At 36.2% G+C, this 27,040-nt stretch overlaps 1 protein-coding gene and 1 non-coding gene across 2 annotated transcripts; both read right to left on the bottom strand.

Moving 5' to 3' along the window:
* Positions 1 to 14,158: 14,158 nt before the first annotated feature.
* Positions 14,159 to 15,085, bottom strand: LOC142441246 (olfactory receptor 6F1-like). Its single transcript, XM_075543297.1, has one exon. The coding sequence runs from the start codon at positions 15,083 to 15,085 to the stop codon at positions 14,159 to 14,161; it is 927 nt and encodes a 308-aa protein (XP_075399412.1).
* Positions 15,086 to 18,390: 3,305 nt separating this feature from the next.
* On the bottom strand, positions 18,391 to 18,525 carry LOC142441553 (small nucleolar RNA SNORA9). Its single transcript, XR_012782924.1, has one exon. It is a non-coding gene; the product is annotated as a small nucleolar RNA SNORA9 (small nucleolar RNA).
* Positions 18,526 to 27,040: the final 8,515 nt, after the last annotated feature.

Below are 27,040 nucleotides of genomic sequence, written 5' to 3'. Positions count from 1 at the left end.
CAAACATATCCATGAGTGCAATTATATCATATGCGGGAAAAGTTATGAATGCTTCTCAGCACGAACATAAAACCTTGAGGGGATGATTCCCTGGTATGGAGGCTCAAGACTATTTCCTTATCAAGGTTAATTGGTGTAACAAAGTCCACAAAGCCACTGGTTGACATTCTGTTTTGCTGAGCACAAACTGCGGCGCTAAAAGCTTCTGAGCAGACATTCAAGGAACAACTACTGAAGGATCCCCAACAAAAGAAAAACTGAATGAATAAAGTCAAAGGCATAAGGAAACGAATAGTCTAAAAAATGATGAAACACAGGAACTTCAACCTCCGTACCCCAGAGATCAGAGTAAGTAGGTGGTACCCATCTACCATTGCTGACACCTTAGGACGGATGATAAATGCGGAACAAAACTTAAAAATCACTGGAAAAGACAAGATTTACTGATCTGATAGAAACAAATGTAACCTTCAAGAATATAACCCTTTGAGATCTTTCAGGTCAAGGACTTAACTTTCAGTCAACTTTCAGAGAGATTTATATGGTGAACACAAGGGAGTAGAGTACTCATTCCTTAGAATAGTCAACCATAGGAGACCAAAATTAACTATCAGAAGGCAGAAAGAGTAGGAAGGAAATATAAGTGGAAATGGCAAGCATAATAAGTAAGTGGGAAGACTGCTATTTCATTGTAGGGATTGCAATCAATATTACATAACATAATGTGTATGAATTATTGAGTGGGAGAAAGGGCCCTTATCTTTTTAACCTTCTCCATTCTAATCTTGAGTCCCTCAGCCTCGAAATTACACATGCACTTGAATATAATTGAAAGGTTAAAGTTTGTGTCCATCTACAGGTATCTCAGAAGTAAAATTTGGCAATCTATTTCAGGAAGGTCACAGCCATGTAAAGTCCATGGAACACAGATTTACCTAAAATACACGTTAATTTCCCTGAGTTTCACTACAAAGTTTCATTACAAAGCAACGGTTTTGTTGTTTATTTGTTTTGTTTAAGTTCTATCTTTAAGCTTATATAAGCAAGGTCAAAAACAAACATGTACATGCAAATAATCTACAATCCTGTAGAAATAAAAAGAATTTACTTTCAGGTTCAATGACACATTTTGCATAAAAATTTTTATAAATGCATTTTTGTTGTCCTTCTCCCAGGGAACAGGTTATATGTAGATCCTTGAAATAGGTTCCCCCTTTCTACCCCACCTTCCCTCCACCCTCCTAGTATTGCCACTCTCACCATAGTTCCTGAAGAGATCATCTGTCCTGGATTCCACATGTTTCCAGCTCTGATCTGTACCAGTGTACATCCTCTGGTCTAGCCGGATTTGTAATGTAGACTTGGGCTCATAATATTTGGGCGGTGGCATGGAAAGGAAGCATTAAAGAACTAGAGAAAAGTTACATGTTTCACCATTGCTTCACTGCATACTGACTGGCTTGTCTCCTCCCCGCAACCCTTCTGTAAGGGGATGTAAAGTGGGTGAAAGGAGCCATTGACAATGTAAGACATGACAAAATGAAAATTTATAAATTATCAATGGTTCATGGGGGGGTGGGTAGGGGAGAGGAGAAAATGGGGAGCTGATACCAAGGGTTCAAGTGGAAAACAAATATTTTGAGAATGATCATGGCAACAAATGTATAAATATGCTTGACACAATACATGTATGTATGGATTGTGATAAGAGTTGTACAAGCCCCCAATAAAATGATTTATAAATAAATGCATTTTTGTTATTCTTTTTTCCAAAATCTTTATATCAAACAATTAATTTTTGAAAAATATACAATTTTGAGAACTTATTCAAATTATCCCCATTGAAGAGGTGTTTTTGAAAATAGAATTCTAAAATTAAATTTAATCAAATTTTCTCAACTTTATCAAATATCAAGCTGTTAGGACATGAAGATACTTTTGGACATTCCAATATATAGATTTAATGATTCTCATAAGACAATCAGCACCAATCCATACAAACAACTTTTCAGAGCTATGTAATATGAGGCTTTATGCTAGCCCAAAGTAAATGTATAAACATGGTTCTAATATGACATAATTTAACAGTACCCCTATAAAATTTCTCATCATTTTAAAATATCTTGTTGATATCCAGATGTGGCAATGAATGTTCACCACTCATTATAAGTCTTATTGTTAAAATTATTTGGCTATTTCTATAGAAAAAATTATATATATAATTGCATATAGTCAACATACCAAATATACATAATCTCTTAAAGTGAAAATAAAACATGGATAATTTCAAATAAAACAGGGAAGAGGCAACTTTAAAATATGTCCCTAATTAGAATTGAAATAAAATACAAATTAAATATTTTTAAAAAGAGAAAACATTTGATGAGTTCTACTCTGAATAAATGAATTGTTTGTTTTAAGTCCAAAAATAGATAATCAGTCCTGTAAATCTTCAAATAATTTATTTCTCAACATCATTTTCTCTAAAATCTTGAAAAATGTAAAATATTTGCAAAACTGATCAAAATGTCTTGTTTGATATTATTTGGTACTGATTATTCAACTGTATATTAATATATTTTTCAAATCTCAACTAAATGAACAAAGTTGGTGAATTTTAATGCATGCAACCATGTACACCAGTAACACTTAATTTAAATAAGTAGGAGTTTGTTACAAATAAATGAAAATTTAATATTTAAGCCCAACTGTGTCAAATAGGTGATTACTCTAAAACATGGCCAAAAAAGGAAATATATTATAGAAATTTTGAGAATTCAGACTCAATTTTCAATTCGGACTCAGAGTAAATAAATGGGTATTAAAATAAGAAAGAAGACTCCATAGAAAAATTAATAATAGTATTATACCACTAGAGAATCAATATATTATATATTTCTTCCTGGAGCTTACTTACCATTATAATCATAGGGAAAGCATTAAATGTTCATGAAGTAGTTCCCACATCCAAAAGTTAGTGGCAAGTCATCTGAAAAATATATAAACTCAAGTTAAGATTAAAACAGATTTTAAAATTAAACAATATTCTAGAGACCAAAGAAACAGTCTTTTCATGCATCTATATATGTCCCTGATTCACCTGGAGACTTCATTTCCATGGCCCTGCTTGATGCTTTACCTCAAGAAGAGTGCAATAGGCAAGTGTGGTGAGGAAACTAGATGGTCCCCAACTTCCTTAAATAATACTGTGTGGATCCTTTAAGGCTTGTTTTCAAAGGTGCAGCCATCTAAGTGAGGCATCAACTAAGTCCACCCACACCAGGCTGTGTGATCCAAGGATTGCACATATTATAATCCAAATATAAAGGAAGGAATGGCATCAGAGATTTAGTTTTTAACACCTGGTTTACAGAAGGCTATGATGACAGTGCAACCCAAAACCCATTTCCAGGGTCCGTACATGGATTAAGCCTCTGGTGAATTTTCTCTGATCAGAGTTGAGGGATGTGAATAGCTCTCTTAATTAGCAACATTGTCAAGTTGATTATGGCAGACATAGTTAGGGCAAAATGTAATATCTTATCACATGATCACCCTTTGGCTCATTTTAAAGCTGTTTCAATTTAAAAACAAAGAGGGAAAGCGAAATACATGTGGATTAAAGCCCTGGACCAGGGATGTGAATGCCCTTGCTAACATGTAGAATGCATTGCAAAGTAGAGTGCTGAAGATGCGTTTAGGCTAAAATTTAGCACCTTGTCATTTGAGCTCCCTCATCATCAACATAAATGTGTTCTAGATTTTAATATCCAAATATTATTTAAATATTTAGTATTTAAATATTTGGATATCCCAAGTATCTAGTTGGTCTTTTATTGTTTGTGCATTTGTAACTGTGCTTGATAGACAGAAAGCAGGTCACAAAACCCAAAAAGTAGTATTGTTACTGTGGTAGTTACATAATCTGTTGTCAATTTGAGACGTTAACATAAAAGGGTGTAGTTTAGACTGTCAATCATGTAGCAGCTTGATGAACTCATTTGGAGGCACTAAGGAGATAAACAGCTCACTGGAGTTGGGACACTCACACACTCCCTGTGAGATATTCCTACTGACAAGACACATGGAGCTATGCTGGAGCCCTGGAGCTGAAGGAGACAAATGAAGACCCTGCCAGTGCTGAAATGCTTTCACTGTCACTGGATCCACAAGACTTTCTACCCACCGGCCTGTGATCATCTTGCATTCAGCATCATTGCATGTGTTTTGTAAGTTTGAAGAGGAATTTATAGATTGGTATTGGATATATGGGCCATTATCTGGGATATTTTCTCTATATTTAGTTGCTCTTGTATATAAAGTTCTTTCTTATATACATATGGTTGTCTATGAATTTGTTTCTCGAGTCTACGCAGACTAATACAGTTGCTATGATTTTCTCCAGGATCTTTATCTTTAATATATCAGTATTTGATTCACTGTGTGTGTGTGTGTGTAAGGTATTGTGCAAAGTATGACTCTTTTATTTTTCAACAAAAGTATATTTTATGTTCAACAAATGTATATCCAATTTGTCATTAAAAGGAGTTTGATGTTTTGCCAAAACATTTATTTACTTTCTAATTTTTGAGTCCATCATGCAAAGTGTTATGCTGAAGTTTTCTAATACTATTGTAGTACTGTCTCGCTTCAATTCTGTCACAATTTGTTTTATATATTTTGATTCCTTGGCATTGAAAGAATATGTATTTATTATTAGTTGTTGCTGAATTGACCATTTCTTTATTATATACCCTTTATTATCACTTATAATGATAGAGAAGATGCTACCCTGACCTCAGAACCATGTCATGAATACTAATAAACTTCACAATCATAATATGGCCTATCAGTTCTGCGGGACCATTACGATTCATTTTGAACCCAGCAGAGAAGTCGAGAGTGCTTTCAGAGCGGTGTTTGTGTCCAAACTGGCAAAGAAGGCTGCCTAGCTGACCTCTGCCTCATAACAGCTCCTTTTGACAGAGGCTGACGTTCATTATTCTCTTCCTAGCCCCGCCGTGTTAAAATTCGGCTCCATTCTTTCAGGAAGACTTTAGCAGCTTATATTGCATTTTCTTTTAAGTGCATTTTTATAATTACTCCTCTTTAGTTTTCCTTGCTCTATTATCTGTAAGTTCCTTATAGTTTGCTTGTTGTTTGCTGCCTCCGAGTGATTTCACTAATCTTGGTTTTCCTGTTTTGTTTTCCACTAATTGATAAGGTTCTGTTTCTATCTTATTTTTATGATATATCTTTTCTGGAGTTTTCCAGTCTTTTATACATAATTCTTCTCTCTTTTTACCTGTACTACCTTGATATTTCTTTATGATTTCTTGTTGTTATTGTTTTTATTATATATATGCTCATTTGTAGTACTGTAACACTCTTTTTTGTCCTTCTTTCAGCCAGAGCACCCACCTTCAGTAGGAAGGAGACCCATACATCTTTGGTTTTGAAAAAATACCAGTGAATTAATATTTCTGTGCTTCTACTATATCCCTGGGAATTTCACTGCACTGACCAACATTTATGGTCATTGTTTGACTTAAAATAATAGTTTACACTGATTAAGTAAGCCCCTAAGTCACAGCGACAGGATAGGGGCTCTTGCCTGCCAAGAGAATGACCATTCTGCTTGCTAAAGGATGAATGCAAGTACTTTGTGTGCATTCTGCAGGCTAGGGAAATAAACAATGATCCTGGAGACAACAAGCCGGGTAAATTCCTCAAAGTTGAGGTCAGGTTGGCTGGCTATCCTGAGACATCTTATCCAGAGTTCCACCCTGGGGAAAGTTCGACACCTTAAGGCCAGATTTATAGCCTGGGACAGGACTCAAGACAATCTCACCCAAAATTGTTGCCAGAAATAAATTAGAAAGAACTGTGGACAAGACCCAAGGACAAACTTTGTAACTAATTAAATAATGGTGCCAGTCCCTGATTCATCTATTTTTCATTAACCCTGCGCTTAAATAAACCTTTGGCACACCCCTTTGCTGCCGTGTGAGTGTGTGATCCCGGCTCATCCCTGGCTCCACACAAATCACGTTGGTGCAGCTTGCTGTTCCCCTGTGGATGACAACACTGAGTTCCCTGCAGGACCTGGCACACCCCTCTAAGAGAGAAGGTCACACTATCTATGTCAATGCTTTGAGCTGCTATAGAATACAGATGAGATTTTTATGCAAAAATAGTTCAAGGATTTATTCACTTAGTAAATTCAAATTTCCTACAACACCAAGTATTCACTGTCTTCTGATTTCAGGTAAGCCTTAGAACTTTATATCATAGCTCCTTGAATCTATCACTAATACCAAATATGTCTTGGCTGTTGAAGCATCAGTCTGAGATTTACAATACTGATCATTATCCAGCAGTTATTATAAATACCTCTCTGACCTATGAAATGAACCCCAGACCAAACCACAACCCCGTAGCAATCATCTAGAATGATATGATCTTGGTTAGTCACTGTGTTTGCTAAAACGCAGACAGGTGAAATGCATTGATCTAAACTGGCCTTTCTAGTAATAATCTTCCACCAAAAGACCTTTGTTTTCTTCATTAGCTTAGGTAAGAAGGTGGGGGAAGATGCTGATTTCTTAAATAAGATTCAGCTGTGAGTAATTTTAACAGAGTTAATTATGATTGGCATCCTCTTTGGTATAATAAAGTGAGCCACTTAGAAGCAGGTAGAGTGGAATCTCACTGCCAGTCGGGAGAAGATTCAGGTATAGATTCTGTGGTTTTCATCCCAAATTTTCCCCTGCACATTAACTTCCTTCATCCAGGACATAGGATTGACACCGGAGGGGTGGCAGAGCAGCAGCACCAATATAACACGGAGCAATTACATAAGAGAGTGGAGTGGATTTCGGAGCCCACAGAGCATATCAAGTGTAGTGCTCTAGGGCACAAGCCTGGCATGTGAAATGGTGCCTCTCAGCACATATTTAGCTTGAAGAACTGGCTTTACTGACTGAAGGTGCTCGGGTGCAATACTTCAAGGTTGAGGCTTATAATTGAGTGGAATTCCCTCTGAGTATTTACTGGTCACCCTAAAAGAGCCGTGTAGCTTTGCCCAAGCAGGGCAGAGGCCTGCTCAAATGGCTGAGGACTGGAGAGTGGCCTGCCTGTTGGCAATGCAGAGAAAAGACTGTCTTCATTGAACAACAATGTTCTGAGCACTTCTCACCCATAAGATAGCTTACTAATGTCCTCCCAGTCCCCTCAATCATGAGCATCATCTGTGAGTTCGGTGTTGCCATTGCAATCAATTATCAAACCCAGCCACAGAACTAGAGGTCATAGGAGGGGTAGCTGGTGTTAGAACAGGGTACAAAGATTGGGACTGTGGAGGAATGTCCAATCTCTGCCTGTGGCATTCAACCTTGGGAGTCAGAGAAGGTCTGAAGTGGCCGTCACACTATTTCCTTAAGAAAGGAGTGGGAAAAAAATTGTTGTTTTTTTTTTAGTTGAAAAAAGGGAAAGCTGGAAGTTTGGGGCATAAAGAATCTGGTAGTAAGCAAATTATAACCAAACTTCCTTATTAGATTGCTTTAAAATACATAAATGATTCCGTTCTAGTAGGTTGTAAATTAAAAGGGGGTGGGATGAAATTTCAAGAAATTAGGAGTTATTGTCCAGATTCTGACTACTTATGGCTCATTGCTTCTGAGGTTATGAGTCAAGGTTCTTGTCATATATGGACGGGTCATTGTTCACTTCTTTTAAATATTTAGTTACAAAATATGAGTCACAATAAAAGTAATTGTTCATTAAAAATGCCCCTCTTCAGAAGTTAAAGTCAACTATGTGGAAAATATAAATAGACTTATACTTCTAAATGATTTTTGTATAGGTATATGTGAAAATTTTGACAAAAAAGCACCCCAAAATATCTTTTGAAAATTTAAGGTGATGTGGAACAAGCTTCTAAACAGGAATTCTAGTACATGCATATAATTATTCTAAATGGAGGTGTGACAAAAGGTGTCAAACTCAAACTCACTCTGATCTAGTTTCTCCTGACTCAGAACTGTAACTCTGTAGGGAGACCAGAACTGCTTCTGTGGGCACCCGAGGGACTAGAACGCCTCATTTCTCTTACATACAGTGGCTGCTGGGTTCAAACTGCTGACCTATGATAAACAGCCCAACATCTACCCCACTACACCATGAGCATAGGCTTTATATTTTCATTTCTGGAGATTAACCATCAGAAGATAACTCTGAGTATATAGTCTTAAAATTGTTCTTTCTTTTCTAAGTTCTAAGTTAAAATGAAGAGACAAAGAAGGAAGAGAGAAGATGAAAAGAGGGAACAGAAGGAAACATAACGGAAAGGTAGGAAAGAAGGTAAAAAAGACAATGGAAGAAGAAAATGAGACGCAACGAAGGGGAAAGAGGAGGAATAACTATTACAGGAACAGGAATTCTCTCGTGATAGTAAATACTAGCTTATTAAATATTGTTACAAGTAGATGCACTGGAGCAATTAATTTGTTAGCCCTGCTTTAAAATTAACTGAGTAACTACAACTAGAAAAGTTGATTTCCATGTTGGACTTACTCTTCTAATTTTCATTTACATGGGGTTTCCCAGAAAACTAGAACAAAATCGGAATTAATAAGCACATGAATACTATTTTCAAAACTAATGAACATATTGTCTGTTCAAGATCAAAAAATACATTCTGTTTTCTAAACCTTAGCGGTCTTCTAACAGGTATTCATTGACCCTGTGATTAGGCTAGCAGCTCTGCTGAGTGTAATGGGTTAGTGTTGAACTGATAACTGCAAGGTGGGTGGTTCAAGCTCACCACCTGCTCCCCTAGAGAAAGGTGGGGATTTCTGCTCCTGGAAAGATTTACAAGCTCAGAATCATGAAATAAATCTAATAGGAGTTGGAATCAATGCATTGGGTGTGGGTTTGGTTTGGTTGGTTGGTGATCATCTCAATACTGTTTAGCACAGCTAACAAATGTCAAGCAATTAAAATTGTTGTTCAAAAGTTCCTGATATTTTGTACATAAGCACTTCAAGGATCCTAACTAATAAGAGCATTCATTTAGTATGTTATATGCTACTTAAATTTAAGAATGCCTATTAAACTTGCATCCACAAGTCAATAATGGTATTCTGAGATAATTATTTTTTGAGCATACATGGTGGCAAGCAAACATAATATAATCTTATAACAAGAGAAAGGAACCCGCTTGAACTCTTTTGTAGCTTCTCTTTTTCAAGTGATGCTGAACCCCTTGACCAATTTAACAAGCAAACATATAAATATCTCTGAAGGTGATTCTCATTCTTAGAGACTTTGAAGGACAGAGTAGAATGGTCCTATACGGGTCTCCAAGGCTGCAATCTCATAAAACTGACTGCCACAAAGCAGCTGGTGAGTTTCAACTGCAAATTGCTTGGTCATCACTAGCCAAGTGCTTTAACCACCGAGCCACTCAGACAATTTGCTGCACCCCTAACTGTAGGACTACTGGATTCAAGAGACCAGTAGAGAATGAGTGGGTCATGAAAAAGTAGTGGTTCATAAACAGTTGCAACCCACTAAAAGAGATTGGAAGAAGTCTCCCTTATTTTTCTGTTTTTGGATGCTACATGATAGCTTTATAATATTATCCACGCATCCTTATAGTTTCCGGATATTTCTGTGGTTGTGCTGTGTGGAAGTTTCTGGTTAGCATCATTCAGCAGATACCCATTCCACTGTCTTCATCAGCGGCGAAGCAAAGCACAGTAAGCAAATCTTTGGCTGCAGAATTTTTTAAATGATTGTAGTACCCAAATCCCACTAAACCTGCTGCCACTCAGTTGGCTCCCACTCACAGCCACCCCATATAGAGTTTCGGAGGTGGAATCTTTACAGGAGCAAGCAGACTCATTTTTCTCCACATTCTGGAATGACAGCTAATTTTGAGCTGCCAACCTTTTAGAGAGCAGTTCAATGCTTACTGGACAGCGCCTTAATTTCAGCATCAATAAAGTGAATATTGAACATACCATGTTTAAAACTACTTGCTATTATTTTGCATTTTAAAATTATGTAAAGGTCGAGGATGTGTTCCACTTTATGAATGAGCACAGTGTGTTTTTTTCTGATGTAAATTATGCATCAAACCATTTTAACTTAAAAATGAAATGCAATGTACAGTAATTAAAGCCATAGGTCTATTACCTTACATTTAACCAAAACTCAGTACTGTAGAAAAATACTTTCAATTAATATTTACTCTATATGAGCATCCCAATACAACACTCATTTATGTACTTTAGTAGTTAAAACATTTTGTGCCCTTGTTTTCACTATAATAATGTAAACACAACTTGTGGAAAATGTGTTGAGCATAACTTTTATTAAGTATGAGCAAAGACATTTCCTTTGAGGTATTGAGAGTAGGCACTTTGCGATGGAAACATGAATGTCATTTGTCTTCCAGAACAGTGATCTAGCTTTTATTTTCATTTTTAAAATTATTTTTTTCACTTTCTTTGTTTTGGTTTTTTAAAATCATTTTATTGGGGTATCTTACAGTTCTTATCACAATCTACACATACATTAATTTTGTCAAGCACATTTGTACACATATTTTCAACATCATTTTCAAAACATTTTCTTTCTACTTGAGCCCTTGGTATCAGTTTCCAATTTTCCCCCTCTCTTCCCCACCCTCCCTTGCTCATAAACCCTTAATAATTCATAATTTTTTTTCATATATTACACCAATCACTATCTCCCTTCACCCGCTTTTCTGTTGTTTTTCCCTCTTGGTGGTGGTGGTGGTGGTTATATGTCCATCATTGTGATTGGTTCCCCTTTTCTACCCTCACCTTCCCCCACCCTCCTGGTATCGCTACTCTCATTATTGGTCCTGAAGGGTTTATTTGTCCTGCATTCCTTGTGTTGCAGGCTGTTCTTTGTACTGGTGTACATGCTCTGGTGTAGCCAAATTTGTAAGGTAGTATTGGGGTCATGATAGTTGGGGGAAGAAAGCATTAAAGAACTAGAGGAATGTTGTATGTTTCAGTGGTGCTATACTGCTTCCTGATTGACATTTGTCTTTCTTGTTACCCATTTTTGAGGGGATGTCTAATAGTCTACAAATGGGTCTTTGGGCTCCACTCTGCCCTCCCTCTCATTCCCATTGATACATATATTTTTTTGTTCTGGGTCTTTGATGCCTCATACCTGATCCCATCAACACCTCATGATTACACAGGTTGGTGTGCTTCTTCCATTTGGGATTTGTTGCTTCCCAATTAGATGGCTACTTGTTTATCTTCAAGCCTTTAAGACACGAGACACTATATCTTTTGATAGCCAGGCACGATCAGCTTTCTTCACCACATTTGCTTATGCTCACATTTTGTTTTCAGCAACCATGTTGGGAAGGCGAGAATCACAGAATGCCAGCTTATTAGAACAAAGTGTTCTTGAATTAAGGGAGTACTTGTCTGTCTGCTACCTTAATACTTAACATATAAATATATGTACACAGATCTATTTTCCTATCAATATATAAATACATTTACATATGAACATGCCTGTATTTAGACCTCTGTAAATGTCCTTTGCCTCCAAGTTCTTTCCTCTATTTCCTTTTACTTTCCTCTTGTCCCACTATCATTTTTGGCCTTCCTTTGGGTTTCAGTAATTACTCTTGGTTACATTGCCCTCAATCCAGCCTTACCAGGTATCCTACGCCTTCCTTGCCATCAGTTTTAGATCGCTTATTCCCTTGTACCTGGATTTGTTGACTCCACACTTCCTTTCCCCTGCTTCCACCCTCTCCTGTGTTCCCCCCACCACCCCCGGTGCTATAGGTCTTGTTTTCTCCTCTGGATTGCTTATCCAACCTATCTTATCTAGATAGACATGCAAAAACATAATAAACACAAAAAACAAACTGAAACAAAACAGCAACAACAAAAATACAAAACAATAACATCAAAGAAAGCCTATAATTAGTTCCAGGTCTGCTTGTTGATCTTTAAGAGTGTTTTCCGGCCGAGTCTGATGAGGTGCCACAACCAGCAGCCAAAGTCTATTTTTTGGATTCCTCAGGTACTTCATTGCTGTACTCCCCTTGCTGCTCTGTTGCATGCCCTTAATGTTTCTCCCCAGGGTTGTGTTGTCAGATCGGGCACGATTATCTCACTGTGTCTCCAGTGTTGTCCCCCGTAGTACTATGGGTCAGTGAGGGACATCATGTCTAATTATGGGGGCAACCCTATGGTCTTCTCTTCGCACTGGCTGAGCTGCGCAGGAATATCATCCTTGGGGCTTGGTGGGCCAGGTTTGTACCACTCTCTCTCTCTCTCTGCTTCCATCTTAGTTTGTGCTTGTGTGTTCTGATGATAATCATTCGACATAGATTGTTCTGACTATTAGTATCACACATGTGATAAAGTATTTTTTCCTCTTTACCACAACCCCCTTTACCACTCCGTTTTAACTAGACATCTTGAAGAGACTTCAAATAATGCAACCCCCCCCCCAAAAAAAAAACCAACAACGTTTAGGGACTAGGCTCCTACTAAGCATACAGACTATTCTCCAATAAAGAATAAATTGCTCACTGCCATCAGTTCATAGCAACTCTATAGGACAGGGTAGACCTGACCCTGTGGACTTCTCAGACCTGAACTCTACATGGGAGTAGAGATTAACATCCTATTTTTTATATCTGTAAGCTAGTATGGATGAAGACCTTCAAAATACATCTGCCATCTGATTCAGTTTTCACAGCCGTGATTTGTTACTTCTCATCTAGAGCAATAGAGAGGTGTTTAGATTAAGGAAAATTAAGATTTTATGGGTTGATGATTATAAGGACTCATACCGTGGTTCTCTTAGGGATAGGCCCCTTTGGAGAAAAATCAAATAACTACTATGATTAGCAATATGGTTTGTGTTTTTTTCCCTCTGAAGCCACTAGTGGCCCTAATATCAGCGGCTTGCTTGGAATAATAATGAGAAAGCCCATCAGTTTCTGGTCAATCCGAGTCAACCATCAACAACACAGCAATAACAGGGAGTGGAATAACACTGATACTGAGGTAGGGCCTCCTCTGGCCGAGGGAACACAGGATGAAGACAAATTTGGGCTGAATTACCTGTGACTGCACACATCAACAAAAATGACAACACACTGCTATGAAATGAAGTTCTTTACTGTACCCGACCTTCTCTTTGTACTGATTTTCTACTTTTCACTTTCATTTCCCACTTTTGAGATTATTTAGTATACTGTCCTTGTTAAACAAATATGGCACATTATGCTTGCATTTTCTGATTCCATATGTATCAATCTTTTTCTGAAAACTATCATACTTAAACAATTGCACTCCTTAATCTCAATTATTTTTGTTTAGCCTATCATTTCATATCCTTCATAAATCTCACTATTCTAAATATTGCTTTTAAAATGTGATTCAAAATATTAAAAAAATTAAAAAGGAATAAGGATCTAGAGTCCATTCAATAAAATATTCCTGTCATTATATAAAAAACATAAAACCACCCCAACTCATTGCCATTGAGTCAATGCCCACTCACGGTGACTCTACTGGGCAGGTAGAGCAGCCCCATCTGGTTTTCTGAGACTGGGACTCTTGTCAGAAGTCAAACACATCATTTTTCTCCTGCTAAGCAGCTGGAGATTTCAAACTGCCGACATCAGGATTAGCCGCCTAACATGTAACCCACCAGGCTACGAGGGCCTCTGCTCGAATTAATCCAGTTTTGCTTAAGTTCCACTTAAACAATCAGAAGCACCTATTAGGAGACAAACTACATAGATGCTCCTAATTGTATAAATATAACTCAAGGGTAAATTGAATTCATTGTGCTGTATTGGAATGAAAACATTTGCTTACATCAAAGACATTAATTTTTTATCCTATGTAAGATAAAAGAGCAATCACACTCCATTTTTGTTTTGATTCCCAGGATTACATTTAGTGAAATTTTGTTTGGGCTATTTTAATCTTTCCTTCAAATTAAGACTTCTGCCGTAACCAGTAATGAATTCCTTAACAAGTAGATTGTATATCATGCTTCACGTCCACTATTCTTTGTGAAACTGCATGTTAATGGACAGAATTAGCAGGTGACTTTTTAGGTCAGAGGCAGTTTATTTTCTCTTCCATTTCTTTTTCAATGTTTCTCTTACTTCCTTGTTACGGAGGGTGTAGATGAACGGGTTGAGGACTGGAGTGACCACAGTGTTTAGAACGGTGACAGCTTTGGTCAGATTCAAGGCATCCTTCATTGAGGTTCTGATATGAAGGAAAATGGTAGATCCATACCAGATAAGCACCACAGTTAAATGAGAGGAGCACGTGGAGAAGGCTTTGCTTTGGCCGCTGGTTGAGGGGATTCTAAGGATGGTGCTAATGATGAAGAGGTAGGAGACCAGGGTGATGAGACAGGAACTTAGAATGACCACAAAAGCAATCACAAAGGCCACAAGCTCCACTGCTTGAGTACTGGTACAGGCAAGGGCAATCCAGGGGGCAATGTCACAGAAGAAGTGATTGATGGCACGTGGGCCACAGAAAGAAAGGCCACTGATGAGGGCTGTGGGCACTGTAATGGCCAGAAAGCCACAGATCCAAGAGCCCAGAGCCAACTGTGCTGACAGCAGGCTGCTCATGATGGCACCATAGTGTAGAGGATAGCAGATGGCAAGATAACGGTCATAAGCCATGGCTGCCAAGAGGAAGTATTCTGTGCAGCCTAGTGAGAAAACGAGGTACATCTGCAAAAGGCAGCCAGTGAATGATATGGTCTGGCTTCTTCCCAGGAGGATGGCCAGAGCTTTGGGGACTGCAGCTGTGGTATACCAAATCTCCAGGAAAGAGAGGTTACTCAGAAAGAAATACATAGGGGTGTGGAGCTGGTGGGAGGTACCAACCAACATCAAGATCGCAACGTTACCACCAACTGTGAGGATGTACATCACCAGAAAAAGCAGGAAGAGAGAGAACTGAAGGGCCTGGGATCCTGGAAAGCCCAAGAGGAGAAATTCCTGAGCGACAGTTCCATTGTCTATGTCCATTGTAGTACTGAAAGAAATTTTGTAAACAAGACCCAGGATTAAAAATTTTGGGAGCATATTACACAATCCTAGAAAAATGTAAACAAATGCATTCATCAAAGAATAGTAACTGAATATAACCATTGTGATATTTCCTAACATTTGTACCTCTTGGGTACCTAGCAATACATGATTAATATTAGTTTAATGCAGCAGGGAGACATTGATTATGATAATTATCTGGTTAGGAAAATAATGTGCAACTAACTTTACCTATTTTTCCAACAATTAAATTTTTTAATCCAAGATTTAAATCGTGCCTCTCCATCTCTGAACAGCTTTCTTTGCATTCTCCTGATTCAGTTTCAGTCACAGATTACATCTAAGCCCATAATAAGGCTTCCTTTTTCTTCTGAAATCACTGTTTTCTAAGTTAACCATTTCTATTTGGTTCTAATGTAAAAATAATATATGGTTTATATTACATGGTTCATGTACTATTATAATAATATATGGTTCATATAATATACTTTGTTGAAAAACTGCCTCCCACTTGTAGGTTCCAGTCACCAATACATTTCACAATGGTAACGTTCCAATCAAATGTTCAGCAACAGATGATTGGATATATATAATATTGTACATATACACAATTCATTATTATTCATAAAAAAGATAAATTATGTTCTGATGCCTGAAAAGACATAGATGGACCTTGAGTATATTATACTAACTGTCACTCAAAAGGACAAATTTTTGTCATCCCACTTAGATGCAATCTATAAAATAAGACGTTAATTAAGGGCTATTTGGTTTTTATTAAGGATAGAAACCATTTGAGAACAGATTGTTGTGATAGATTAATAAAATGTCTAATAGTTTATATCTGAATAGCACCTGAAAATTGTTGAAATGACAAGTGTTTGTTACATTTCATTTTGTACATATGCATTTTAAATATTCTGTAGAAATAAATTATGTTTTAAATTTTTTTTCTCTTTTTACAGTGTGATCTTGGACTTTGAAAATTTCATATTTAAAGCTACTGATGTGATATTGAGAGTTTTCCATTACACAAATGCATTTTTCACACCAAGAAATATGTCTAAAATAAACAAAACACTTAAGGTAAACTGCTTCCTGAAGCTAAGGAATATGATGCTTACTTCCATTTTAGTGACATCATTCTCTACATATCCTGATTCCCTCTTTTATTACCCATGTCTCACAGTCTTGTATTCAACCAATGTCCTATACGCCATCAACCCCAGTGTTTACTACATGTATTCAGTATCAGTGCATGTATGTATACTAGAAAATGTGACTGCAAAGTAAATTGGTATAGGCAATGACTATCTCTTATTTATTTAGGAAAGGGTGGGTAAGGTCATGTAAAGCTTAGTTTCTTAATCCCTAATCAGCAGATTAATCACTTGGGTGTGTTGTCAAAATGACAGTTTTATTTAGTCAACAGGAGTGGGACCTGTGAGTCTGTATTTCACACAAGCTTCAAGAAGATATTACAGGTGATGGATAATAATCTGCATAGCAGTGATTTTGTATTCTTCTAATTAAACAAGATAAGGCATCAAAAGATCTGAGAACTGAGATTAGTTTACCAAGATGTAGAGTATAACTGAACCATAGGGTTTCTAAGGCTGTAACACCATGGCAGCAGATTGTCCCCTCATTCTCCAATGGATTGCTGGTGAGTTTGTATTGTTCCATTTAGTTACAGGGGAAGGCTTCACTACTGTGTCTCCAGGGCTTCCTCAGATGATATTAAATCTAGTGTGATAATTAATTATACAATTAAAGTAAATGTCTCAGTTGACTTAATTTAGATATTGATGGGTGAGATAGTGAGACAGGGAATTTAAAAAGGATTTTATCAATTAATGTTGAAATGGCTTCTAAATTTTCTTGAATATATGATTTCATGGTACCTGTGTCATTTTGGACTACCAATATATCCATCAACTGTTTTCTAGTGGGATTATAGAATTTATCATTAATTTTGAAGGTTCTTTGGACTTAATTTTCTGATTGTCTTACGTGCATTACAGATAAGATCATTAGAAAGCAACTAGGATGTAGACATTTTACAGAGCAGAGCTATTACTATTAGTCACTGGGGTCAAGCTGCAGAGCCAAAGCAATTTTAAGACAATTAGTAATTGTTTTCAGGAACATTTCTAATACTTCTCTGTAGAAACTAATTAACATGGGTTGAAGAAAATCATGCATATTCAAATATGAGGCACTGCTCACAGTTATTCCCAAAATACAACATGAATATCTTCTACTTTAAATCTCAGGGCATGAAGATAAAGAATTTGATTTATCAGGCTACAAGTGCACTTCTTGTTTAATGAGATTTCAAAGTATCACATAACTTCCTTTTTTGAGTAATTACTGCTAAAGTACACTTGGAAACTTTCTTATTTAAAATTTTCCATTTTCCATGAAAACTTTCCATTTTCAAATTTAAAAATAAATTTGAGATGATGGCAAATAAGGGAATAACTATAGTATTTATTTCCATACTATAAAATATTTTAAAATTTTACTTCTGCTGAAGTTGTCAGATATTATAAACTCATTATATTGAAGCATGTGATAATCATGGCATATATTAATACCTATTTAAATTGTTCTTTATTTGATTATTTCTAATATGCATTCTAAGACATATAGAACACTAAGCATCCGAATAACAAGAGTAAAGAAAATCAGAAAGATGGTTTTATTATTATTATTAATTGGGAATTAATACATATATCATTCAGTTGTTCAATCACATCCAGAAAAATTGTACATTTGGTACCACAATCTGTTTCTAAACATTTCTTTTCTAGTTGTAATTTACTCTTTTAAGATAAATAATCCTTAGCTGTTTCAAATTTTTAATAAATTGATTTGTTAGGTTTACAGAATATAACTAGTCTCTAATAGTTTGCTAAACAAGCACTATAACAAATTTTAATCTCATACATTTGGGAAGTACTTGATTTGGAATAATATAAAACAGTATTTTAAATTCATCCATACATGCAATATTTTACCAAAATAGCGACATGTAGATTATTTATAAATTTGAAGTACTTCATCTTTGAAATCATACAGCACAAATTTGTGGTTTCATGTATACCCAGTGATCAATGATTGGACAGAACAAGTGTCAGCTATGTAATAATTTTCACTCACTCACCTACTTGCAATTCTTTGTATCATAATGCAAGTTCCATTAAGACTGTCTTTTTTTTTTCTTCTTTTTTTTTTCCTTTTTTTTTTCTTTTCTTTTTTCTTTTTTTTTTTTTCTTTCTAAATGTCTGAAATTTCTATAACCTTGCTCTGCAGATATTGTAGAGCAAGACCTCAAACCCTTTCAAAGCTGCTCTTGCAAGCACTGTAGGAATGCACAGGGTTACTCCAAACCCAAGCACGCTGGAGGCTTGCAGAAGACTGTCTTTTGATTCACCTTTACTCACTTTCGCTTTCCATGATTTTCTTTTTTTAAAGGAGATATATTTTTTGTTTCTGCATTCTCCCTCCTTTTTCTTTTGTTTATCTTATAACTTAAATTCTCCTAACACTCATTACCCTTCAAGTGTCTCATTCCTCCGTAACCTTGAGGCTTGTTCTCTATTCTGAAACTGTCTGGGTTCCGTTCCAGCTTCTTTCCTGGTGTCTTGCATTCTACCTGCTTCACACTCCCTCATAATGAGTTCCCTATTGACAATACTTTGCTATTAAACAATGGCTTGAAAGGAGATCAATCTTCTGGGAGAAGATGAACTATTACTTCTCTCTTGGGTACTTAGGGCTATTATAATTATATGTGACCTTATTGACAGCTTTGTTAGCTCTTTCTGAATAGATGGTTCAACTAATTAATAATTCAACTTAGATAACAAAATTATATAAATATTGGAAGTGAGAAGGAGCATTTCTTATGTATATTAAATATGTAATCCTAGTTCTTTTATATTGAAAATATTTAGTGGCTAAAATAATTTTGAAAAGCTTTTAAAAATAAATCAAGAGAATCCAATTGAACAAGCAACCTATATAAAAGCATTATTATTTCATATAAAAATGATGGAACTGAAAATTAAAAAATTTAAAAAGATGTTCTCCACACTAAAATATCAGACAAACAAGTCTGTTGTAAATATAACACAAAACTATTTTAAGCAAGTACATGTTTGCATTGTAACTCATTCACTGCTATCAAATTGATTCAACTCATACTGACCTCATTGAACAGTACACAACTGCCCTTCTAGATTTATGAGACCTCAAACTGTCATACAACTTCCTTCTTTGAGTGATTACTGTTGAAGTACAGTTGGAAACCTTCTTCTTTAAGATTTTGACTATTAGAAACTTTTTTATGTAAAACTACAGAAGGAGAATGAAACATTCCACCTTAAAAGAGGGAACCGTGTCTCTTGCCTACAGTCTCATTTTCTAAACTGGATAAAGAACTTCAGATAGAGAGTTTCTGAGCACAAAATTCAGCATCTTTCTTTACTTCATATTTCCAAAGAAACAGTCTTTTGGTCTGGATTCTACTTACAACATAAACAAATTATTTTTTTCAGGCTAACAAAACATTCTTTTTAATTTCACCTAAACGTCCCCTTTCTATAGGGAACGGAATTATCGGTATCTTTGTTAATTTCTTTGGTTTCCAGCTTCCTGTTTTGCAGTGCATTGATAAACCTGACATTGCTGTCGAAGTGGTGTGCTCCCTGGGGTCTGTGGTTTATTGGGCTGGGGCAGAACAAAGAATGCAAATACACATAACAGAACAAACTTACAAATCTTTATTTAATTTTAACAACGTCTTCATTTTATTTTCTCCAACAAATTTATATGTGTTGTATGCTGGAAGTCACAGATAAGACTACCAGCTGAGATGTTTCAACAAACTGATGATACACTAGAAATATTCATATGCCTGTGCTTGAAGTTTGGAATACAACTACTTATTCAATGCACTGGTAGAGGTCCATATGCACTCCCATCCAAAAAGAAGTGGTCTGAGAGAATTCTAGCATTATTGAACTAGATTAATTCACACACAAGTAAAATTTTGCTAAGGATAATTTAAAAATTTATGACAGCAGTACATTGACAGGGAATGGCAATATTTTTTAAACATGATTCACTGAGATTGTGGAACAAGTGTCAATACTGATGTTAGCTGAATCTTGACAGAAAACAGTGAATACCAGAGAGCTGTTTCTTCAATGAAAAAGCATCGACCATGTGAATGAAAAAGCATTATGGATATGGACACTTCAGAGCACTAACTGTGCTCATGCGGAACCTGAGCATAGACCAAGAGGCAGTCACCGACACACAACATGGAATATTTTGTGGTTTTAAATCAGGAAATGCATGTGCTATGGCAATTCACCATGCTTATCCAATTTGTATAATGAACAAATAATCTTAGGTATAGAACTTTCTGGAGGAGACCTTGCCATATGGATTGGAGACAGACTCTCTAACGCCGCCGTGTTAAATGCACATGACCAGCCGTTATTGCTAACAGCCAAGAGGACTTGACACACTAAGGAGATCAAAGGCTGCAGCTCTCATTCTGAATTACACCTCAAATGAAAGAAAACAAAAGTCCTCAAGACAGGACCAATGAGAAGCTTCTGGTCTTCAGTCTTTAAAGTGACATCTTTACTTTTTAACACTTATGTCACTTTGAAGCCTGAGTTGCCAGTGAGGCAAGATGGTAATTTCAATCAGCTCATATGTATGCCAAACAGGGACAGTAAACAAGGAGAACCAAACAGGAATTGATGCCTTTAACTATCAAATGAAATTAATTTGATATAATAAACAAAAGAGTAAATGAGAACAAACTGAATTACACATAACAACATAATAACAATACATTCTTCTTATAAAATCACTATAAAGCTTAGATAATATTCTGCTACAATTGAATTTTATCAACACGCTATCATTGCTATAATCTATGTGTTGATAAGCATTATTTTCATAAACAATAAAAACTATCCCATTATACAATAAAATGAAGGATTTGAAAAGAAATGAAAGCATTCCTAACTCTCTTGTTTATTATATCTAGTTAAATTCATTTGTTCAGGAATGCTCTGAAAATATTTTATGGACTATAATCACTCATATCTAATAAGTCAATTTGTTTCTTGACAACCAAAAATATATTATGAAAATTAATTATTGTAGAGATATTTATCTTACACATTGTGTCTTTTGAATTGTAATATAATTACATGTTAATATAAGTAATCTTTTCTTTATATTACTTTCATTTCATTGTTGAAAATGAAGTGAACTAAGAAATGTATGCCTATTTTGGATGTTATTTTATATTTTATTGATTTGTGTTTATTTCTTTATACCAGTCCCATGATGGGTTAATTATATTTATTGACAAAAATAAATGAGCTAATACTATATTAAAGTGCATTGGTGACATTCTTGTGTGCCGTGTAAACTGTTCTGACTCACAGTAGCTCTTTATGACAGGGTAGACACACTAATAGGTTTTCCTACATTGTCTTGACGGCATGGTGGTTATACATTGAGATGCTAATCACAAGGTCAGCAGTTCAAAACTACAAGACACTCTTTGGGAGAAATGTGAGGCTTTCTACTCCTGAAAACCTCCTAAATGGCTCTATCCGCTAGGGTCACTATGAGTCTGCATGAACTCAATGATGGGGAGTTGTTTTGGTAATCTTATGAGTGAGGTCTCTAGTTCTCTTCCGCCATGGATCCACTGATCTACAGTAGTTATTTTGGTTTCAAATTAAGTACTTCACTATTATACCACTAAGGCTCTTTTTAAAAGATATAAAGGGTCTTTAAATGCACATTGGATAACGAAAGAGCAACTGTAAACAAACAAAAAAGGCATCATAGCTATATGACTATATCTATACTAATTGAAAGATTAGCTGTGATAATAAGAAACTTGGAAAAAGTTAGATTTCCATTGAAAAATAGGAATGATCACTGGTGATGTCATTACACTTCAGAGGCTAAAAATGAAAGCAAAAGACCTGGACATAGTAGTTTTGTCAGAAATTAAAATTTTGGTCACTTCACTTGAAAAACTTAAGGAGGTAAAATCCCTGACATTGCATAAGAGCAATGATGGAAACAGAAAACCTTGAAATTAAGTGATATGCATATGGCACAGACTTGCTAGCTGAAAATGAAAACGACTTGAAGCACTTGCTGATGAAGATTACGTCTTCATGATGTATTACAACACAAGGTAGAGAAGACCAAATACCTCACAACTTGACCAACAGGTAACCTCGTGATAAAGGAAGGAAAGGTTGAAGCTGTTAAGGATTTTTTTCTTGCTTGGATCTACCGTCAATGCTCATGGATAGAGGGGTCAAGAGATCGAACACTTGTTGCATCAGGTGTGTCAGTTGCACAAGACCTCTTTAAAATATTGAATATCAAAGACGTTACTTTGTACACTCAGATGCACCTGATACAAACCATGATATTTTTACTTGTCTCGTATGCAGGTGAAACGTTGGCATTGAATACGGAAAGCTAAAGAAGCATCAATGTATTGAACTGTGGTGACTGGGGAGATTATTGAAAGAACCATGGACTGTGTAAAGGGCAAAGCAATCTGTGTTGCATGAAGTAAGACCAGAGAGGTCCTTCGAGGCAAGGATGGGGAGACTTCCTCTCATGTACTTTGGACAGGTTGTCTGGAGACCCCAGTTCCAGGAGAAGGACATTATGCTTGGTAAAAGAGAGGGGCAGTGAAAAAGATGTTAGCTCTCAAGGAAATGGATTTACATGTTGGCTGTAACAGTGTGAACAAGCATGGGAACATTTATGAGTATGGCACAGGTCTGGGCAGTATTTGTTCTGTGGTATATAGGGATAATATGGGTCGTAACTGACTATGGCACCTAACAACCCAAACGGTATTCCACTGGATACAACTCATTTTGTTTATTCATTTATCAGTTTATAAATATTTACATGCAAGTATTTTTGTAGGCATGTTTTTATAACATGTACATAAATATATTTGACTATGATTATTAAATATTCTCACCTTCCTAATATATCCACACACTTTCTGGAAGTGGGATAATCATTTTTAATTATAGGTAACACCTTTCTGATATTTACTACTTTCAGTCAAGGTCCATTTGATATCAGCTGAACCATGCGTTGAGTCCTTGCCAATTCCTGTCAATGTACTACTGCAACAGTTTAAAAATTATCTTTTGGTAAATTTAATTTTATGTAAATTAATCTAGTTTAATAATGCTTTCATTCTATCATATGATTTTTCTTTGTATGGGAATGCGTTTGGTCCTCTTCCTGTGGTCTTCTTCCAGTGAATTGACCAAGCAGCTATCTTCCAGATTTAATAGCACATACATGTATTTCCAGTGTCTCATTAGTTTGTTGAAATATCTCAATTAGCAGTCTGTGAATTCCTGTGTTTAGTACACTTAAAGTTATTTGAGCTAAAAAAGAGAAGGATGAGTTGAATTGAATAAACATTTATAAATGCGGTCTTTGATATAGGTTTGCATTCTTTTGTTCTGGACTAGCCCAGTCAGCCATGAATGACAAGAAGCACACCATTTCCATGACAAATTCAGGTTTATCAATGCACTGCAATAGAGGAAGCTGGAAATCAAAGGGCTCAGCAAGATATGGATAGAATTATTATATTCCTTACATAAGGGTAGAATTGGGGGGGGGAATTAAAATAATGATATTTTGATAACCTGAAAGTCATATCACTGTGGTTAAAAAGACTTCCTCCCATATTGATGCCACATTCTTCTTCATGTTTTTCAGATTTTCTGATGTTTTGCTCAGCATACACTTTGAACAAGTATTGTGAGAGGATACAATCCTGATGCACACCTTTCCTAATATTTATTTGTTCTGCTTAAGCAACTTCATCTTGATCCATATCCAAATTCTGCATAAGCACAGTCAAATGTTCTGAAATTTCTATTGTCAAGGTTATCCTTGATGGAATGGTGGAATGTCAACTAGTTATTTTTGGTACAACGACTGTGTATTCTTTCTCTCTTCTTTTGAGGATTTTCATTATTCAGTATTTTATCCATACAATGTTTCAAGATTGCAATTAAAGGCTTGATTTTTTTGTAAATCATTTTAGGGGGCGCTTTCAGCTCTTACAACAATCCATACATCAATTTTATCAAACACATTTGTACATATGTTGCCATCATCATGGTCATAATGTTTTCTTTCTACTGGAGCCCTTGGCATCAGCTCCTCCGTTTATCCTCCTTTCCCCCCAGACACTCACCCTTGCGACTCCTTCATAAATTATGAATTATTATTATTTGTATACCTTAAGACATCCACTGTCTCCCTTCATTCACATTTCTGTTGCTCGGTCCTAGTGTGTGTGTGTGTGTGTGTGTGTGTGTGTGTGTGTGTGTGTGTTGTATGGGCTGGCAGTTATATGTTGATCATTGCAATCAGTTCCTACTTTCTACCAGTTCTCTCTATCTTCATGGTATCACTACTCCAATTTTTGTTCCTGAGGGGGGTTTTCTGTCCTGGATTCCTTGTGTTGAGAGCTCTTTCTTGTACCAACGTATATATGCATCATTCTAGGCTGATTCATAAGATAGAATTGGGGTCATTATGGGGGGTAACCATTAAAAAACTGCTAGAGGAATGTTGTGTGTTTCATCCGTGCTATACTATACCTTGGCTGGCTTATCCCTTCCTTGTGACCCTTCTGTGAGGGAATGTCCAACTGTCTATAGATGGGCTTTGGGTGTCCACGCCAAGCCCCCTCCTTCACATTGTTATGGTTGTTTGTTTTGGGTCTTCTTCTGATGCCTGCCACCTGGTCCTGTCGACGTCTCATGATTACACAGGTTGGTGTGCTTTTTCCATGTGGGCTTTGTTGCTTTACTGCTAGATGGCTGCTTGTTTATCTTCAAGCCTTTAAGACCCCAGACATTGTATCTTCTAATAGTCAGGCACCATCAGCTTTCTTCACCACATTTGTTTATGCATTCATTTTGTCTTCAGTGATTGTGTCAGGAAGGTGAGCATCACAGAAATCCAGGTTATTAAAACAAAGAGTTTCTGAATTGAGGGAGGACTTGGGTAGAGGCCAAATATCTGCCTGCTACCTTTTTATTTCTTGGTCTTTGCAAACATTTATTAAGAGTACTGGTGTTAGCCTGAACTAGTTTTGTTTTTTCTAAAGGGCTGGGGAACAGAAGGTGATGCCTTTTGAGAAATAAAGAAATTAGTGATACAGATATGATGATAAATATTCCTGTGTAATTTAGTCTTTGAAGTAGCTTTCCTTAAAGAGTTCTGAGGGCACAATGGCTACAAAGTGGCTACAAAAGGTTGGCAGTTTGACCTACTATTGACTCTGTGGGGACAAAGACCTGGTGATTGGTTCCCACATAAAGTCCTCTGAAAATAGGAATCCCTCTGGGAAGGTCTGCATCGTACAAGGGTCTGTCTGCTACCTTAATACTTTACATATAAACATGTTTACATAGATCTATATCCCTATCACTATTTATAATATACTTATATATTTATATACATGCCTATAGTTATACTTCTATAAATGCCTTTTACCTCCTAATTCTTTTTTCTAATTCCTTTTATTTTTTCCTGTCCCACTCTCACGTTCAAACTTCATTCTGCTCTCGGTAATTTCTCTCAGCTACATCGCACTTAATCAAACCCCACCAAGTGTTCTTACCCCCTTCACCATCAATTTTAGATTTCAGTTTCAGATATGCTGAGCAAGTTCCTTCTCTTTGGTTTTCTCACTCTAAGTCCTTGATCATTTCAGTATAATACTTGACTTTGCCTTCTTGTGCTGCCCTTTGAAAATGTCTATTAAGATCCAGGACTTCATCATTTATTCCATTTGCTTTAGCTACACTATTAACTTTAAGAACAAGTTTGAGAGTCTCTTCTGACATCCACTTTGATGCTTTCTTTCTTTCCTGTCTATTTAATGACATTTTGCTTTCTTCATGAATAATGTCCTTGATGTCATCCAACAGCTCATCAAGTCTTCTGTCACTAGTGTCCAATGTAGCTAATCTGTTCTTGAGACGGTCTCAAAATCCGGGTAGAATAGACTCAAGGTAACATTGTGGTTCCCTTGGACGTGTTTTAATTGTCTTCAGATGATCCTGAACTTACATATGAGCAAGCAATGGTCTGTTCCATAGTCTCTTGCTACTAAACTTCTCCATCTTCCTTCCTCAATTGGATTTATGTCGATTTCAAAGGTAGAAATCCACTTGTATAGCAATCTTTTTTAATCTTGAGAAAGGTATTTTATATGAATAAGTTATTGGTCTTGCAAAATTTTTAGCCTCCTTTCTACTATCAAGAATATGTTTCCTTTCTGTTGTTTCCTTCTTTTGCATTCCAACCATCAATAAGTTGATAATTTTATATGCATCCTAATTGCGTGTTTGTTCCATTTCAGACTGAAGACATTGATAGAATTCTTCAAGTTCTTCCTCATGAGCTTTTGTTAGTGGTGCATACATTTTAATACTATTTGCAGTGACTGGATTTCTTGAAGGCAGATAGATATAATCCTATCACAAATAGCATTGTTCTTCAAGATTTATTTTGAAGTATTTATTTTGACAATGAATGCAAAACCATTCTTCTGGCTTGTGCCCTTGCCAGTATAGTAAACCATATAGTTGTTTTTTTAATTCAATATAGCCACATACTAGTCCTTTTCAGCACGCTATTACCTAGGATACTGATCATTATGCATTCCATTTCATTTTTGACCACCTCCAATTTTCCTAGATTCATACTTCCTACATTCCAAGTTCTGATTATTCGGAGATTGTGCAGCTGTTTCTCCTCACCTGCAGCTGTGGCCTTTCAGCACATGAAGTTTCCAAAGGCTCT

Source organism: Tenrec ecaudatus, chromosome 2 (genome assembly GCF_050624435.1).
Source record: "Tenrec ecaudatus isolate mTenEca1 chromosome 2, mTenEca1.hap1, whole genome shotgun sequence".
NCBI lineage: Eukaryota > Metazoa > Chordata > Mammalia > Afrosoricida > Tenrecidae > Tenrec > Tenrec ecaudatus.
Note: the sequence above shows the minus strand (reverse complement) of the source record. Positions and strands in the feature narration are given on the sequence as shown.